This window comes from Phasianus colchicus, chromosome 40 (assembly GCF_987193195.1).
Source record: "Phasianus colchicus chromosome 40, bPhaCol1.hap1.1, whole genome shotgun sequence".
NCBI classification, from domain to species: Eukaryota; Metazoa; Chordata; class Aves; order Galliformes; family Phasianidae; genus Phasianus; species Phasianus colchicus.
Genome location: NC_143475.1, coordinates 527,125 through 546,456, shown reverse-complemented (window position 1 = coordinate 546,456; position 19,332 = coordinate 527,125). Strand labels below are relative to the sequence as shown.

The 19,332-nt window shown below is 59.8% G+C and overlaps 2 protein-coding genes across 4 annotated transcripts in view; both read right to left on the bottom strand.

The window, feature by feature from the left end:
- Positions 1-4,197, bottom strand: part of PPP4C (protein phosphatase 4 catalytic subunit) — a 52,459-nt gene extending 48,262 nt beyond the window's left edge. The window contains exon 1 of one of the 3 annotated variants that reach the window (XM_090130430.1): positions 3,855-4,197. The gene's annotated coding sequence lies outside the window, so the exon portion shown is untranslated. The remainder of the gene's footprint in view (positions 1-3,854) is intronic. The other 2 variants (XM_090130432.1, XM_090130431.1) reach the window with 2 other exon arrangements.
- A 5,860-nt stretch (positions 4,198-10,057) lies between these two features.
- Positions 10,058-19,332, bottom strand: part of ALDOA (aldolase, fructose-bisphosphate A) — a 44,206-nt gene continuing 34,931 nt past the window's right edge. Inside the window, exons 7-9 of the mRNA XM_090130459.1 lie at positions 17,662-17,836; positions 13,926-14,125; positions 10,058-10,352 (exon numbers count right to left, since the gene is read on the bottom strand). Of these exons, the coding sequence (XP_089986585.1) occupies positions 10,257-10,352; positions 13,926-14,125; positions 17,662-17,836 (471 nt within the window). The 3' untranslated portion in view covers positions 10,058-10,256. The remainder of the gene's footprint in view (positions 10,353-13,925; positions 14,126-17,661; positions 17,837-19,332) is intronic.

The window sequence follows — 19,332 nt, the reverse complement described above, 5'->3', positions numbered from 1 at the left end:
TAAATGCCTCACAACCACCCCTCCGCCCCATAGCCACCCCATAACCGCCCCATAACCATCCCTGTGCCCCATAACCACCCCTGTGCCCCATAGCCACCCCATAGCCGCCCCATAACCATCCCTGTGCCCCATAACCGCCCCACAGCCATCCCTATGCCCCATAACCACCCCATAACCGCCTCCTGTGCCCCATAACTGACCCACAGCCACCCCATAACCATCCCATAGCCACCTTTGTGCCCCACAACTGCCCCATAACTGCCCTAAAACCGCCCCATAGCCATCCCGGTGCCCCATAACCGCCCCATAGCCACCCCATAGCCACCCCTGTGCCCCATAACTGCCCCAAAACCGCCCCATAACCCCCCCACAGCCATCCCCATGCCCCATAGCCACCCCATAGCCACATAACCGCCCCACAGCCACCCCATAGCCACCCCTGTGCCCCATAACTGCCCTAAAACCGCCCCATATCCATCCCAGTGCCCCATAAGCACCCCATAACTGCCCCATAGCCATCCCTGTGCCCCATAGCCACCCCATAACCAGCCTTGCGCCCCATAACCACCCCATAGCCGCCCCACAGCCACCCCATAACCACGCCTGTGCCCCATAACCACCCCATAACCATCCCTGTGCCCCATAACCGCCCCTGTGCCCCATAGCCACCCCAAAACCGCCCACTGTGCCCCATAGCCGCCCCATAACCACCCACTGTGCCCCATAACTGACCCATAGCCACCCCTATGCCCCATAGCCACCCCATAACCACCCCTGTGCCCCATAGCTAATCCATAGCGACCCCATAACCACCCCTGTGCCCCATAACCGCCCCATAGCCACCCCATAACCACCCCTGTGCCTCATAACCGCCCCATAACCGCCCTGTGCCCCATAGCCGCCCCATAACCACCCCTGTACCCCATAACCACCCACTGTGCCCCATAACCGCCCCATAACCACCCCTGTGCCCCATAGCCACCCCATAATCACCACATAACCCCCCCACACCCCAAAGCCACCCCATAGCCACCCCTGTGCCCCATAACCGCCCTACAACCACCCCTGTGCCCCATAGCTGCCCCATAACCACCCCTGTGCCCCATAACCGCCCCACAACCACCCCTGTGCCCCATAACCACTCCATAACCACCTTCTGTGCCCCATAACCACCCCAAAATCACCCCTATGCCCCATAACCACCCACTGTGCCCCATAGCCACCCCATAACCACCCACTGTGCCCCATAGCCACCCCATAACCACCCACTGTGCCCCATAACCGACCCGTAGCCACCCCATAACCATGCCTGTGCCCCATAGCCGCCCCATAGCCGCCTCCTGTGCCCCAGAGCCACCCCAAAATCACCCCTGTGCCCCATAACAACCCACTGTGCCCCATATCCACCCCATAACCACCCCTGTGCCCCATAGCCACCCCATAACCACCCACTGTGCCCCATAGCCGCCCCATAGCCACCCCTGTGCCCCATAACTAACCCATAACCACCCCTGTGCCCCATAACCACCCCTGTGCCCCACAGCCGACCCATAACCACCCCTGTGCCCCATAACCACTCCATAACCGCTTTCTGTGCCCCAAAGCCACCCCAAAATCACCCCTGTGCCCCATAACCACCCCATAACCACCCCTGTGCCCCATAACTGACCCATAGCCACCCCATAACAACGCCTGCGCCCCATAACCGCCTCCTGTGCCCCACAGCCACCCCAAAACCACCCGTGCCCCATAACCACCCACTGCGCCCCATAGCCACCCCATAACCACCCCTGTGCCCCATAGCCACCCCATAACCACCCCTGTGCCCCCTAACTAATCCATACCGACCCCATAACCATCCCTGTGCCCCATAACCGCCCCATAGCCACCCCATAACCACCCCTGTGCCCCATAACCACCCCATAACCACCACTGTGCCCCATAACCACCCCATAACCAGCCCTGTGCCCCATAGCCAACCCATAACCAGCCCTGTGCCCCATAACCACCCCATAACCACCCCATAGCCACCCCACAGCCATCCCTATGCCCCATAGCCACCCCAAAACCATCCCTGTGCCCCATAGCCACCCACTGTGCCCCATAGCGACCCCATAACCACCCCTGTGCCCCATAGCCACCCCATAACCGCCTTCTGTGCCCCATAACCACCCCATAACCACCCCTGTGCCCCATAACTAATCCATAGCGACCCCATAACCATCCCTGTGCCCCATAACCGCCCCATAGCCACCCCATAACCACCCCTGTGCGCCATAACTGACCCACAGCCACCCCATAACCACCCCTGTGCCCCATAGCCACCTTACAACTGCCCCATAACCACCCCTGTGCCCCATAACTGACCCATAGCCACCCCATAACCATCCCTGTGCCCCACAGCCGCCCCATAACCACCCCCATGCCCCATAACCGACCCGTAGCCACCCTATAACCATCCCTGTGCCCCATAACCGCCCCATAACCGCCCCTGTGCCCCATAGCCACCCCAAAACCACCCACTGTGCCCCATATCCGCCCCTGTGCCCCATAGCCGCCCCATAGCCGCCTCCTGTGCCCCATAACCGCCCCAAAACCACCCCTGTGCCCCATAACCACCCACTGTGCCCCATAGCCACCCCATAACCACCCCTCTGCCCCATAGCCACCCCATAACAACCCCTGTGCCCCCTAACTAATCCATACCGACCCCATAACCATCCCTGTGCCCCATAACCGCCCCTGTGCCCCATAGCCGTCCTATAACCACCCCTTTGCCCCATAACTGACCCATAGCCACCCCATAACCACGCCTGTGCCCCATAACCGCCCCCATGCCCCATAGCCGCCCCATAACCGCCTCCCGTGCCCCATAGCCGCCTCCCGTGCCTCATAGCCACCCCATAACCACCCCTGTGCCCCATAGCCACCCCATAACCACCCCTGTGCCCCATAGCCACCCACTGTGCCCCATAGCCACCCCATAACCACCCCTGTGCCCCATAACTGACCCACAGCCACCCCATAACCACGCCATAACCGCCCCATAGCCATCCCTGTGCCCCATAACTGCCCCAAAACCGCCCCATAACCCCCCCACGCCCCATAACCACCCCTGTGCCCCATAGCCGCCCTATAACCACCCCTTTGCCCCATAACTGACCCATAGCCACCCCATAACCACGCCTGTGCCCCATAACCGCCCTATAACCGCCCCCGTGCCCCATAGCCACCCCAAAACCACCCACTGTGCCCCATAGCCGCCCCTGTGCCCCATAGCCGCCCCATATCCGCCTCCTGTGCCCCATAACCGCCCCAAAACCACCCCTGTGCCCCATAACCACCCACAGTGCCCCATAGCGACCCCATAACCACCCCTGTGCCCCATAGCCACCCCATAACCACCCCTGTGCCCCATAACTGCCCCATAGCGACCCCATAACCACCTCTGTGCCCCATAACCGACCCACAGCCACCCCATAACCGCCCGTGCCCCATAACCACCCCATAACCACCCCATAGCCACCCCTGTGCCCCATAACTGCCCCAAAACCGCCCCATAACCCCCCACGCCCCATAGCCACCCCATAACCACACCTGTGCCCCATAACTGACCCATAGCCACCCCATAACCACGCCTGTGCCCCATAGCCACCCCATAACCGCCCCTGTGCCCCATAGCCGCCCCATATCCGCCTCCTGTACCCCATAACCGCCCCATAACCACCCCTGTACCCCATAACCACCCACTGTGCCCCATAGCCGCCCCATAACCGCCTCCCGTGCCCCATAGCCGCCCCATAGCCGCCTCCCGTGCCCCATAGCCGCCCCATAGCCGCCCCACCGCTCCGCACCCGGCGCCGGCGCCGCCGTCCACTCCGCTGCTCTTCACTTCCGGTCCGGCCCCACCACTTCCGGTCCGAGCTCCATTTCCGGTTCAGCCCCTCCACTTCCGGTAGAGAGTCGGCTTACCCGGCCCGTTCTCGTCACTCCCGCCGGAAGTAGGTGGGGCGAAGAACGGAAGTGCGAAGTTACTGCTGTGAGTCCGGGTGGAAACGGAGAGGGCGAGGATGCGGTCCGCGAACTTCCGGTTCCGGTCCCCCGAAATGTCCCCAAATGTCCCCAAATGTCCCCGTATCTCAATGTCCGCAAAATGTCCCCATGTACCACAGTGTCACCAAATGTCCCAAATGTCCCCAAATCTCAATGACCCCAAATGTCCCCAAATGTCCCCAAATGTCCCTGTATCTCAATGTCCCCAAATGTCCCAAAAATGTCCCCAAATGTCCCCAAATGTCCACAATGTGTCCCAATGTATCCTTGTCCCCAAATGTCCCCATGATGTCCCCCCACAATGTCCCCAAACGTCCCCAGATGTCCCCAAATCTCAACGACCCCAAATGTCCCCAAATGTCCCCACATCTCAATGTCCCCAAAATGACCCCAAATGTCCCCAAATCTCAATGTCCCAAATGTCCCCAATTGTCACAGTGACCCCAATCTCCCCAAAATGCCCCCATGGATCACAGTGTCCCCAAATGTCCCCAAACGTCCCTAAATGTCCCCAAATGTCCCCGCATCTCAATGTCCCCCAATGACCCCAACGTGTCCCCGTGTCTCAATGTCCCCAAATGTCCCTAAATGTCCCCAAAAATGTCCCCAAAATGTCCCCAAATGTCCCCATAATGTCCCCCCAAAATGTCCCCAAACGTCCCCAATGTCCCCAAATCTCATTGTCCCCAAATGTCCCCAACGTGTCCCTGTGTCTCAATGTCCCCAAATGTCCCAAAAATGCCCCCAATTGTCCCCAGAATGTCCCCAAAATGTCCCAAGAATGTCCCCAAATGTCCCCAAATGTCCCTAAATGTCCCCAAAATGACCCCAAATGCCCCCAAAAATGTCCCCAAAATGTCCCCAAATGACCCCAACGTGTCCCCGTGTCTCAGTATCCTCAAATGTCCCTAAATGACCCCAAATGTCCCCAAATGTCCCCAAAATGTCCCCAAATGTCCCCAATGTGTCCCCATGTGTCCCTGTCCCCAAATGTTCCCATGATGTCCCCAAATCTCAAATCTCAATGTCCCCAAATGTCCCCAAATGTCCCCAAATCTCAATGTCCCCAAATGTCCCCAATGCGTCCCCATGCCTCAATGTCCCACATGCCCCCAAATGTCCCCAAATGTCCCCAAATCTCAATGTCCCCAAATGTCCCCAATGCGTCCCCATGCCTCAATGTCCCACATGTCCCCAAATGTCCCCAAATGTCCCCAAATCTCAATGTCCCCAAATGTCCCCAATGCGTCCCCATGCCTCAATGTCCCACATGTCCCCAAATGTCCCCAAATCTCAACGACCCCAAATGTCCCCAATTGTCACAGTGACCCCAATGTCCCCAAAACGCCCCCATGGATCACAGTGTCCCCAAATGTCCCCAAACGTCCCTAAATGTCCCCAAATGTCCCCGCATCTCAATGTCCCCCAATGACCCCAACGTGTCCCCGTGTCTCAATGTCCCCAAATGCCCCAAAAATGTCCCCAAAATGTCCCCAAATGTCCCCAAATGTCCCCCCAAAATGTCCCCAAACGTCCCTAAATGTCCCCATATCTCAATGTCCCCAACTGACCCCAAATGTCCCCAATGTCCCCCCGGTGTCCCCAAACGTCCCCAATGTCCCCAAATCTCAACGTCCCCAAATGACCCCAACGTGTCCCTGTGTCTCAATGTCCCCAAATGTCCATAAAATGTCCCCAAAATGTCCCCAAATGTCCCCGCATCTCAATGTCCCCCAATGACCCCAACGTGTCCCCGTATCTCAATGTACCCAAATGACCCCAAATGTCCCCAAAATGTCCCCAAACCTCAATGCCCCCAACTGACCCCAAATGTCCCCCTAATGTCCCCAAGCCTCAACGACCCCAAACTGTCCCCAAACTGTCCCCAAACCTCAATGCCCCCAACTGACCCCAAACCTCAACGACCCCAAACTGTCCCCAAACTGTCCCCAAACCTCAATGCCCCCAACTGACCCCAAACCTCAACGACCCCAAACTGTCCCCAAAATGTCCCCATAATGTCCCCAAACCTCAACGACCCCAAAATGTCCCTAAATGTCCCCAAATGTCCCCAAAACGTCCCCAAATGTCCCCAAATGTCCCTGTATCTCAATGTCCCCCAATGACCCCAACGTGTCCCTGTGTCTCAATGTCCCCAAATGACCCCAAATGTCCCCAAACCTCAACGCCCCCAAATGTCCCCAAGACTCAACGACCCCAAACTGTTCCCAAATGTCCCCAAATGCCCCCAAATGTCCCCAAACCACAATGCCCCCAAATGTCCCCAAACCTCAACGACCCCAAGTGACCCCAAATGTCCCCAAACCTCAACGACCCCAAACTGTCCCCAAAATGTCCCCAAATGCCCCCAAATGTCCCCACATAACCCAAACATCCCCAAACCTCAACGACTCCAAACGTCCCCAAATGTCCCCAAAGTGTCCCCAAACCTCAATGCCCCCAAATGTCCCCAACCCTCAACGCCCCCAAATGACCCCAAATGACCCCAAATGTCCCCAAATGTCCCCAAAAGTCCCCAAATGTCCCCAAAATGTCCCCAAATCCCAACGACCCCAAATGTCCCCAAATGCCCCCAAATGTCCCCAAAATGACCCCAAATGTCCCCAAATGTCCCCAAGCCTCAATGTGCCCAAATGTCCCCAAACCTCAACGACCCCAAATGACCCCAAATGACCCCAAATGACCCCAAATGTCCCCAAACTGTCCCCAAAGTGTCCCCAAATCCCAACGACCCCAAATGACCGCAAATGTCCCCAAACTGTCCCCAAAATGACCCCAAATGTCCCCAAATCTCAATGTCCCCCAATGACCCCAACGTGTCCCCGTATCTCAATGTCTCCAAATGTCCCCAAATGTCCCCAAAATGTCCCCAAACGTCCCCAAATGTCCCCAAAATGTCCCCAAATCCCAATGACCCCAAGTGACCCCAAACATCCCCAAACCTCAACGACCCCAAATGACCCCAAATGACCCCAAATGTCCCCAAAAGTCCCCAAATGTCCCCAAAGTGTCCCCAAATCCAACGACCCCAAATGTCCCCAAATGTCCCCAAACTGTCCCCAAAATGACCCCAAATGTCCCCAAATGTCCCCAAATCTCAATGTCCCCAAAATGACCCCAACGTGTCCCCGTGTCTCAATGTCCCCAAATGTCCCCAAAATGTCCCCAAACCTCAACACCCCCAACTGACCCCAAATGTCCCCAAATGTCCCCAAAGTGTCCCCAAATCCCAACGACCCCAAATGACCGCAAATGTCCCCAAACTGTCCCCAAAATGACCCCAAATGTCCCCAAATCTCAATGTCCCCCAATGACCCCAACGTGTCCCCGTATCTCAATGTCTCCAAATGTCCCCAAATGTCCCCAAAATGTCCCCAAACCTCAACACCCCCAACTGACCCCAAATGTCCCCAAATGTCCCCAAAGTGTCCCCAAATCCCAACGACCCCAAATGACCCCAAATGTCCCCGAACTGTCCCCAAAATGACCCCAAATGTCCCCAAATGTCCCCAAACCTCAATGCCTCCAACTGACCCCAAATGTCCCCAAACCTCAACGACCCCAAATGTCCCCAAACTGTCCCCAAATGTCCCCAAAATGTCCCCAAATCCCAACGACCCCAAATGTCCCCAAATGCCCCCAAATGTCCCCAAAATGACCCCAAATGTCCCCAAATGTCCCCAAGCCTCAATGCGCCCAAATGTCCCCAAACCTCAACGCCCCCAAATGACCCCAAATGACCCCAAATGTCCCCAAATGTCCCCAAACCTCAATGCCCCCAAATGTCCCCAAACCTCAACGACCCCAAATGACCCCAAATGACCCCAAATGACCCCAAACTGTCCCCAAAGTGTCCCCAAATCCCAACGACCCCAAATGACCGCAAATGTCCCCAAACTGTCCACAAAATGACCCCAAACTGTCCCCAAATGTCCCCAAATCTCAATGTCCCCCAATGACCCCAACGTGTCCCCGTATCTCAATGTCTCCAAATGTCCCCAAATGTCCCCAAAATGTCCCCAAACCTCAACACCCCCAACTGACCCCAAATGTCCCCAAATGTCCCCAAAGTGTCCCCAAATCCCAACGACCCCAAATGTCCCCAAATGTCCCCAAATGTCCCCAAACCTCAACTCTCCAACTGACCCCAAATGTCCCCAAACCTCAACGACCCCAAATGACCCCAAATGACCCCAAACTGTCCCCAAACTGTCCCCAAAATGTCCCCAAACGTCCCCAAATGTCCCCAAAATGTCCCCAAATCCCAACGACCCCAAATGTCCCCAAAAGTCCCCAAATGTCCCCAAAATGTCCCCAAATCCCAACGACCCCAAATGTCCCCAAATGCCCCCAAATGTCCCCAAAATGACCCCAAATGTCCCCAAATGTCCCCAAGCCTCAATGCGCCCAAATGTCCCCAAACCTCAACGACCCCAAATGACCCCAAATGACCCCAACTGACCCCAAATGTCCCCAAATCCCAACGACCCCAAATGTCCCCAAATGTCCCCAAAATGACCCCAAATGTCCCCAAATGTCCCCGCATCGCAATGTCCCCCAATGACCCCAACGTGTCCCTGTGTCTCAATGTCCCCAAATGACCCCAAATGTCCCCAAAATGTCCCCAAACCTCAACGCCCCCAACTGACCCCAAATGTCCCCAAACCTCAATGCCCCCAAATGTCCCCAAACCTCAACGACCCCAAACTGTCCCCAAATGTCCCCAAATGTCCCCAAACGTCCCCAAATGTCCCCAAATAACCCAAACATCCCCAAACGTCAATGTCCCCAAATGTCTCCAAAGTGTCCCCAAACCTCAATGCCCCCAAATGTCCCCAAACCTCAACGACCCCAAACTGTCCCCAAAATCTCCCCATAATGTCCCCAAACCTCAACGACCCCAAAATGTCCCTAAATGTCCCCAAATGTCCCCAAAATGTCCCCAAATGTCCCTGTATCTCAATGTCCCCCAATGACCCCAACGTGTCCCTGTGTCTCAATGTCCCCAAATGTCCCCAAATGTCCCCGTATCTCAATGTCCCCAAATGTCCCCAAAATGTCCCCAAACCTCAACGACCCCAAATGACCCCAAATGACCCCAAATGACCCCAAACTGTCCCCAAACGTCCCCAAATGTCCCCAAATAACCCAAACATCCCCAAACGTCAATGTCCCCAAATGTCCCCAAAGTGTCCCCAAACCTCAATGCCCCCAAATGTCCCCAAACCTCAACGACCCAAAACGTCCCCAAATGTCCCCAAAATGTCCCCAAACCTCAACGACCCCAAACTGTCCCCAAAGTGACCCCAAATGTCCCCAAACCTCAACGACCCCAAATGACCCCAAACTGTCCCCAAATGTCCCCAAACTGTCCCCAAATGTCCCCAAATGTCCCCAAACCTCAATGCCCCCAAATGTCCCCAAACCTCACCGCCCCCAAATGACCGCAAATGACCCCAAACTGTCCCCAAAAGTCCCCAAATGTCCCCAAAATTTCCCCAAACCTCAACGCCCCCAACTGACCCCAAACATCCCCAAACCTCAACGACCCCAAACGTCCCCAAATGTCCCCAAAAGTCCCCAAATGTCCCCAAAATGTCCCCAAATCTCAACGACCCCAAGTGACCCCAAATGTCCCCAAACCTCAACGACCCCAAACTGTCCCCAAATGTCCCCAAATGTCCCCAAATGTCCCCAAACCTCAACGCCTCCAACTGACCCCAAACATCCCCAAACCTCAACAACCCCAAACGTCCCCAAATGTCCCCAAAATGACCCCAAATGTCCCCAAACCTCAATGCGCCGAAATGTCCCCAAACCTCAACAACCCCAAATGACCCCAAATGACCCCAAACCTCAATGCCCCCAAATGTCCCCAAACCTCAACGACCCCAAATGACCCCAAATGACCCCAAATGACCCCAAATGACCCCAAACTGTCCCCAAAATGTCCCCAAACGTCCCCAAAACCAGACACCCCCCCCACGTGCACACAGCGCTCCTTTATTCCCCCCGCAGCAGCGCAGCATCCATCGGGGATTTGGGGGGGGGGGGTGACATTTAGGGCCGTTTTGGGGTCACACCGCGTGACACGGAGGCTGGGGGGGGGGGTGGGGGGGTGGGGGGGGGTCGGACGGGGGTGGGTGTGAGGGTGACACGCGCGTGTGTCAGGCGTTGCACGCTCAGTAGGCGTGGTTGGAGATGAAGAGGGACTCGCTGGCGGCGGCGCCCGCGTGGCCGCTGGGGGTGTATTTGCCTTGGCACGCCAGGGAGTTGGCCTGGGGGGGGGGAGAGAAAAATGGGGGGGTCAGTGGGGGGTGGGAGAGATGGGGGGGGTTGGGGGAGGTGGGGGGGGTGGGGGGGGTTGGGGGGAGAGAAAAATGGGGGGGTCAGTGGGGGGTGGGAGAGATTTGGGGGGGGTGGGGGGAGATGGGGGGAGAGAAAAATGGGGGTGTCAGTGGGGGGTGGGAGTGATGGGGGGGTTGGGGGGGTGGGGGGGGATGGGGGGAGATGGGGGGAGGGGAGAAATGGGGGTCAGTGGGGGGTGGGAGCGATGGGGGGGTGGGGGGGATGGGGGGAGGAGAGAAATGGGGGGAGGTGGGGGGTGAAAGCGATGGGGGGGGTGGGGGGAGATGGGGGAGTTGGCCTGGGGGGGGGGAGAGAGAAAAATGGGGGGGTCAGTGGGGGCTGGGAGAGATTTGGGGGGAGTGGGAGAGATGGGGGGGGTGGGGGAGGTGGGGGGGGTGGGGGGGGTTGGGGGGAGAGAAAAATGGGGGGGTCAGTGGGGGGTGGGAGAGATTTGGGGGGGGGTTGGGGGGGTGGGGGGGATGGGGGGAGATGGGGGAGTTGGCCTGGGGGGGGGAGAGAGAGAAAAGTGGGGGGGTCAGTGGGGGGTGGGAGAGATTTGGGGGGGTGTTGGGGGGTTGGGGGGAGATGGGGGGAGATGGGGGGGGTGGGGGTCAGTGGGGGGTGGGAGAGATGGGGGGGTTGGGGGGGGTGGGGGGGGATGGGGGGAGATGGGGGGAGGGGAGAGATGGGGGGGTTGGGGGGGGTGGGGGTCAGTGGGGGGTGGGAGAGATGGGGGGGTGGGGGGGTGGGGGGGGTGGGGGTCAGTGGGGGGTGGGAGAGATGGGGGGGTTGGGGGGAGATGGGGGAGTTGGCCTGGGGGGGGAGAGAAAAATGAGGGGGTCAGTGGGGGGTGGGAGAGATGGGGGGGTTGGGGGAGTGAGGGGGGATGGGGAGGGTGAGGGGAGGGGAGAAATGGGGGTCAGGTGGGGGGTGGGAGCGATGGGGGGTGGGGGGGGGGGCATGGGGGGAGATGGGGAGTTGGCCTGGGGGGAGGGAGAGAAAGAAAAGTGGGGGGGTCAGTGGGGGGTGGGAGAGATGGGGGGTTGGGGGGGGATGGGGGGTGATGGGGGGGGTGGGGGTCAGTGGGGGGTGGGAGCGATGGGGGGGTTGGGGGGGTGGGGGGAGATGGGGGGAGGAGAGAAATGGGGGCAGGTGGGGGGTGGGAGTGATGGGGGGGTTGGGGGGGTGTGGGGGGGATGGGGGAGGTGGGGGGGGATGGGGGGGTGGGGGTCAGTGGGGGGTGGGAGAGATGGGGGGGTTGGGGGGGTGGGGGGGGTGGGAGCGATGGGGGGAGATGGGGGAGTTGGCCTGGGGGTGGGGGAGAGAGAAAAGTGGGGGGGTCAGTGGGGGGTGGGGGGGTTGGGGGGGGTTGGGGGGCTGGGGGGGGTGGGGGTCAGTGGGGGGTGGGAGAGATGGGGGGAGATGGCGGGGGAATGGGGGTAGGAGAGAAATGGGGGGAGGTGCGGGGTGGGAGTGATGGGGGGTTGGGGGGGTGGGGGGGGATGGGGGGAGATGGGGGGAGGGGAGAAATGGGGGTCAGTGGGGGGTGGGAGCGATGGGGGGGTTGGGGGGGTGGGGGGAGATGGGGGAGTTGGCCTGGGGGGGGGAGAGAGAAAAATGGGGGGGTCAGTGGGGGGTGGGAGAGATGGGGGGGGTGGGGGGGTGGGGGGAGATGGGGGGAGGGGAGAAATGGGGGTCAGGTGGGGGGCTGGAGTAATGCGGAGGTTGGGGGGGATGGGGGGGCTGCGGGGGTGGGGGGAGGGGAGAAATGGGGGTCAGTGGGGGGTGGGAGCGTTGGGGGGGGTTGGGGGGTGGGGGGAGGTGGGGGGGTGGGGGGAGATGGGGGGGCATGGGGGGGGGAGAGAAATGGGGGTCAGTGGGGGGGTGGGAGCGATGGGGGGGTTGGGGGGGTGGGGGGAGATGGGGGAGTTGGCCTGGGGGGGGGAGAGAGAAAAATGGGGGGGTCAGTGGGGGGTGGGAGAGATGGGGGGTTGGGGGGGGTGGCGGGGGATGGGGGGGGTGGGGGTCGGGGGTGGGAGAGATGGGGGGGGTTGGGGGGGGTGGGGGGGATGGGGGGAGATGGGGGGAGGGGAGAGATGGGGGGGCTGGGGGGGGTGGGGGTCAGTGGGGGGTGGGAGAGATGGGGGGGTCAGGGGGGTGGGGGGAGATGGGGGGGGGAGAGAAATGGGGGCAGGTGGGGGGTGGGAGTGATGGGGGGATTGGGGGGGTGGGGGGGGTGGGGATCAGTGGGGGGTGGGGAGCAATGGGGGTCAGTGGGGGGTGGGAGAGATGGGGGGGGTGGGGGGAGATGGGGGAGTTGGCCTGGGGGGGGGGGGAGAGAGAAAAGTGGGGGGGTCAGTGGGGGTGGGAGAGATGGGGGGGGTGGGGGGGTGGGGGGAGATGGGGGGAGGGGAGAAATGGGGGTCAGGTGGGGGGTGGAGTAATGGGGGGTGGGGGGGGTAATGGGGGGAGATGGGGGGGGTGGGGGTCAGTGGGGGGTGGGAGCGATGGGGGGGTTGGGGGGGATGGGGGGGGGAGAGGGATGGGGGTCAGAAGCAAAGGGGGAGATGGGGGCAGATTTGGGACCCTGCAGAACCACTCCCACCCCCCACCCCCCCACCACAGGGCCCCCTGGCGGTGGTCTGATGTAACAACACCCGTAGGAACCCCGACCCCATAGGACCCCATAGGACCCCATAGGACCCCATAGGACCCCATAGGACAGCGCCCCCTATTGGCAGCTGGATGTAACAACACCCATAGGACCCCATAGGAGCCCATAGGACCCCATAGGACACCGCCCCCTGGTGGCGGCTGGACGTAACAACACCCATAGGACCCCATAGGAGCCCATAGGACCCCATAGGACACCGCCCCCTGGTGGCCGCTGGATGTAACAACACGCATGGGACCCCGTAGGACCCCAATAGGAGCCCATAGGAGCTCATAGGACACCGCCCCCTGGTGGCGGTTGGTTGTAACAACACGCATGGGACCCCATGGGACCCCATAGGACCCCATAGGACAGCGTCCCCTGGTGGCGGCTGGATGTAACAACACCCATAGGACCCCGTAGGACCCCATAGGAGCCCATAGGAGCTGATAGGACAGCGCCCCCTGGTGGCGGTGGGATGTAACAACACGCATGGGACCCCATAGGACCCCATAGGACCCCATAGGACAGCGCCCCCTGGTGGCGGTTGGTTGTAACAACACGCATGGGACCCCATAGGACCCCATAGGACAGCGTCCCCTGGTGGGGAATGGATGTAACAACACCCATAGGACCCCATAGGACCCCGTAGGACAGCGCCCCCTGGTGGTGGCTGGACGTAACAACACCCATAGGACCCCATAGGACCCCATAGGACCCCGTAGGACAGCGCCCCCTGGCGGCGGCTGGACGCAACAACACCCACAGGACCCCCGACCCCATAAGACCCCACAAAACCCCATAAGAAGAGCCCAGAAAACCCCCCAGCCGCCTCGTAGGCCAGACGTACCAAGGCCCTCTTGACGTACTCCTCCTGGGCCGCTTTGGTGTTCTCCTTTTTGCCGCTCCAGGCTTTGAGCGCCGAGGCCTGCAGCGCCCGCCCGTAGGAGAAGGTGAGCGCCCAGGGCCGGTGCAGCGGGCAGCGGTTGATGGCGTTCAGGTTGACGGACGCCTCCTCCTCACTCTGACCCCCAGACAGGAAGGTGATGCCTGGGGGGGAGACGTAACAACACCCATAGGACCCCAAAGGAACCCATAGGACCACATTGGACCCCATTGCACAGCGCCACCTGGTGGTGGCTGGACGTAACAACACACATGGGACTCATAGGACCCCATAGGACCCCATAAGAGCACATAGGACCCCATAGGACAGCGCCCTCTGGTGGTGGCTGGACGGAACAACAACCAAAGAACCCCATAAGACAGCGCTCCCCAGTGGCAGCTGGCTGTAACAACACCCATAGTATCCCCAACCCCATAGGACCCCATAGGAGCCCATAGCACAGCGCCCCCTGGTGGCAGTGGGATGTAACAACACCCATAGGACCCCAAAGGAACCCATAGGACCACATTGGACCCCATTGCACAGCGCCACCTGGTGGCGGCTGCATGTAACAACACCCATAGTATCCCCGACCCCATAGGACCCCACAGCACAGCGCCCCCTGGTGGCGGCTGGACGAAACACCCATGGGACCCCATAGAACCCCATAGGACCACATAGGACCCCATAGGACCACATAGGACCCCATAGGAGCCCATAGGACAGCGCCCACTGGTGCTGGCTGGATGTAACAACACCCATAGTATCTCCAACCCCATAGGACCCCATAGGAGCCCATAGCACAGCGCCCCCTGGTGGCGGCTGGACGTAACAACACCCATAGGACCCCATAGGACCCCATAGGACAGCGCCCCTGGTGGCGGCTGGACGTAACAACACCCATAGGACCCCATAGGACCCCATAGGACCCCACTGCATAGCGGGATGCTCCTATGGGGTTGGGGTCGCTCCTATGGGGCTGGTGATGCTCATATGGGGCTGGGGTCGCTCCTATGGGGCTGGGGATGCTCCTATGGGGTTGATGCCATCTCTAATGGGATGGAGACCCCATGGGGCCGTTCCTATGGGGTTGGGGCCATTCCTATGGGGTTGGGGCCATCCCTATTGGGATGGAGACCCTATAGGGCCGTCGCTATGGGGCTGGGGTCGCTCCTGTGGGGCTGGTGATGCTCCTATGGGGTTGGGGGCGCTTCTATGGGGTTGGAGATGCACCTATGGGGTTGGGGCCGTTCCTATGTGGTTGGAGCCATCCCTATTGGGATGGAGCCCCTATGGGGCCGTTCCTATGGGGCTGGGGTCACTCCTATGAGGCTGGGGTCGCTCCTATGGGGTTGGAGCCATTCCTATGGGGTTGGAGCCATTCCTATGGGGTTGGAGCCATCCCTATTAGGATGGAGCCCTTATGGGGCCGTCGCTATGGGGCTGGGGTTGCTCCTGTGGGGTTGGGGCTGTTCCTATGGGGTTGGGGTCTTTCCTATGGGGTGGGGCTGTTCCTATGGGGCTGGGGCTGTTCCTATGGTGATGGAGCCCTTATGGGGCCGTCGCTATGGGGCTGGGGTCACTCCTATGGGGTTGGGGCCATTCCTATGGGGTTGGTGATGCTCCTATGGGGTTGGAGCCATCCCTATTGGGATGGAGCCCCTATGGGGCCGTCGCTATGGGGCTGGGGTCGCTCCTATGGGGTTGGGGATGCTCCTATGGGGTTGGGGCCATCCCTATTGGGATGGAGACCCTATGGGGCCGTTGCTATGGGGTTGATGCCGTTCCTATGGGGTTGGGGTCACTCCTATGGGGCTGGTGATGCTCCTACGGGGTTGGGGTCGCTCCTATGGGGCTGGGGATGCTCCTATGGGGTTGATGCCATCTCTAATGGGATGGAGACCCCATGGGGCCGTTCCTATGGGATTGGGGTCACTCCTATGGGGCTGGGGTCACTCCTATGAGGCTGGGGTCGCTCCTATGGGGTTGGAGCCATTCCTATGGGGTTGGAGCCATCCCTATTGGGATGGAGCCCTTATGGGGCCGTCGCTATGGGGCTGGGGTCGCTCCTATGGGGTTGGGGTCGCTCCTATGGGGTTGGGGTCGCTCCTATGGGGCTGGGGTCGCTCCTATGGGGCTGGTGATGCTCCTATGGGGTTGATGCCATCTCTAATGGGATGGAGACCCCATGGGGCCGTTCCTATGGGATCGGGGTTACTCCTATGGGGTTGGGGATGCTCCTATGGGGCTGGGGTCGCTCCTATGGGGTTGGAGCCATTCCTATGGGGTTGGAGCCATCCCTATTGGGATGGAGCCCCTATGGGGCCGTCGCTATGGGGCTGGGGTCGCTCCTGTGGGGTTGGGGCTGTTCCTATGGGGTTGGGGCCGTTCCTACGAGGCTGGGGTCGCTCCTATGGGGCTGGGGTCACTCCTATGGGGTTGGGGTCGCTCCTATGGGGCTGGTGATGCTCCTATGGGGTTGGGGCCATCTCTAGTGGGATGGAGACCCCATGGGGCCGTTCCTATGGGGTTGGAGATGCTCCTATTGGGTTGGGGTCACTCCTATGGGGTTGGGGCTGTTCCTATGGGGTTGGGGCCGTTCCTATGGGGCTGGGGTCGCTCCTATGGGGCTGGTGATGCTCCTATGGGGTTGATGCCATCTCTAATGGGATGGAGACCCCATGGGGCCGTTCCTATGGGGATGGAGCCCTTATGGGGCCGTCGCTATGGGGCTGGGGTCGCTCCTGTGGGGTTGGGGCCGTTCCTATGGGGTTGGGGCCGTTCCTATGAGGCTGGGGATGCTCCTATGGGGTTGGGGCCATCCCTATTGGGATGGAGCCCCTATGGGGCCGTTCCTATGGGGTTGGGGTCACTCCTATGGGGCTGGGGTCGCTCCTATGGGGTTGGAGCCATCCCTATTGGGATGGAGCCCTTATGGGGCCGTCGCTATGGGGCTGGGGTCGCTCCTGTGGGGTTGGGGCCGTTCCTATGAGGCTGGGGTCGCTCCTATGGGGTTGGGGTTGCTCCTATGGGGCTGGTGATGCTCCTATGGGGTTGGGGCCATCTCTATTGGGATGGAGACCCCATGGGGCCGTTCCTATGGGGTTGGAGATGCTCCTATTGGGTTGGGGTCACTCCTATGGGGTTGGGGTTGCTCCTATGGGGTTGGAGCCATCCCTATTGGGATGGAGCCCTTATGGGGCTGTTCCTATGGGGCTGGGGTCGCTCCTATGGGGCTGGGGATGCTCCTATGGGGCTGGGGTCGCTCCTATGGGGTTGGAGCCATCCCTATTGGGATGGAGCCCTTATGGGGCCGTCGCTATGGGGCTGGGGTCGCTCCTATGGGGCTGGGGTCGCTCCTATGGGGCTGGTGATGCTCCTATGGGGTTGGGGTCGCTCCTATGGGGCTGGTGATGCTCCTATGGGGTTGATGCCATCTCTAATGGGATGGAGACCCCATGGGGCCGTTCCTATGGGGTTGGGACCGTTCCTATGGGGCTGGCGTCACTCCTATGGGGTTGGGGCCGTTTCTATGGGGTTGAGGTTACTCCTATGGGGTTGGGGATGCTCCTATGGGGTTGGGGCCATCTCTATTGGGATGGAGACCCCATGGGGCCGTTCCTATGGGGTTGGAGATGCTCCTATTGGGTTGGGGTCGCTCCTATGGGGCTGGGGTCGCTCCTATGGGGCCGGCACCCACCAGGCACGGCGGGCGGGACGGTGCGGCGCAGCGCGGTGACGGTGGCCATGGCGATCTCCTCGGGGCTGTACTTCTTGGTGCAGGAGTGGCCCGGGGTCACCATGTTGGGTTTGAGCAGCGTGCCCTCCAGGTAGATGTGGTGGTCGCTCAGCGCTTTGTACACCGCTGCCAGGACCTGCGGGGACAGGGGGGCTGGTTGGGGGAGGGGGTTGGGGGCGTTTGGGGGCGTTTTTGGGGTCATTTGGGGACGTTTTGGGGACATTTGGGGACGTTGGAGGAAGTTTGGGGACATTCTGGGGACACGTGGGGACATTTTGGGGTCATTTGGGGACATTGGAGGAAGTTTGGGGACGTTTTGGGGTCATTTGGTGACATTGGAGGAAATTTAGGGACGTTTTGGGGTCATGTGGGGACATTTTGGGGACGTTTTGGGGTCTTTTGGGGACATTTTGGGGACGTTTTGGAGCCTTTTTGGGGTCACTTGGGGACGTTGGAGGAAGTTTGGGGACGTTTGGGGGACATTTGGGGACATTTTCAGGACGTTTTGGGGTCATTTGGGCACATTGGAGGAAGTTTAGGGACGTTTTGGCGTCATGTGGGGACGTTTCGGGGACATTTTGGGGACGTTTTGGAGTCATTTGGGGACATTGGAGGAAGTTTGGGGACATTTTGGGGTCATGTGGGGATGTTGGAGGAAGTTTGGGGACGTTTTGGGGTCATTTGGGGATACTGAAGGAAGTTTGGGGTCGTTTTGGGGTCATGTGGGGACATTGGAGGAAGTTTGGGGACGTTTTAGGGTCATGTGGGGACATTTTGGGGACATTTTGGGGACGTTTTGGGGTCATTTGGGGACATTGGAGGGAGTTTGGGGACATTTTGGGGACGTTTTGGGGACATTTTGGGGACGTTGGAGGAACTTTGGGGACGTTTTGGGGTCAGGTGGGGATGTTGGAGGAAGTTTGGGGACGTTTGGGGGACGTTTTGGGGATGTTTTGGGGTCATTTGGGGACATTTTGGGGTCATCTGGGGACATTTTGGGGACGTTTTGGGGTCATTTGGGGACATTGGAGGAAGTTTGGGGACATTCTGGGGACACGTGGGGACATTTTGGGGTCATTTGGGGACATTGGAGGAAGTTTGGGGACGTTTTGGGGATGTTTGGGGACATTGGAGGAAGTTTGGGGACGTTTTGGGGTCATTTGGGGACATTGGAGGAAGTTTGGGGACATTTTGGGGTCATGTGGGGACGTTTTGGGGACATTTTGGGGTCATTTGGGGACGTTGGAGGAAGTATGGGGACGTTTTGGGGTCATGTGGGGATGTTGGAGGAAGTTTGGGGACGTTTTGGGGTCATTTGGGGATACTGAAGGAAGTTTGGGGTCGTTTTGGGGTCATGTGGGGACATTGGAGGAAGTTTGGGGTCGTTTTGGGGTCATGTGGGGACATTGGAGGAAGTTTGGGGACGTTTTGGGGTCATGTGGGGACATTTTGCGGACGTTTTGGGGTCATTTGGTGACATTGGAGGAAGTTTAGGGACGTTTTGGGGTCATGTGGGGACGTTTTAGGGATGTTTTGGGGTCATTTGGGGACATTGGAGGAAGTATGGGGACGTTTTGGGGTCATGTGGGGACGTTTGGGGGACATTTTGGGGTCATTTGGGGACGTTGGAGG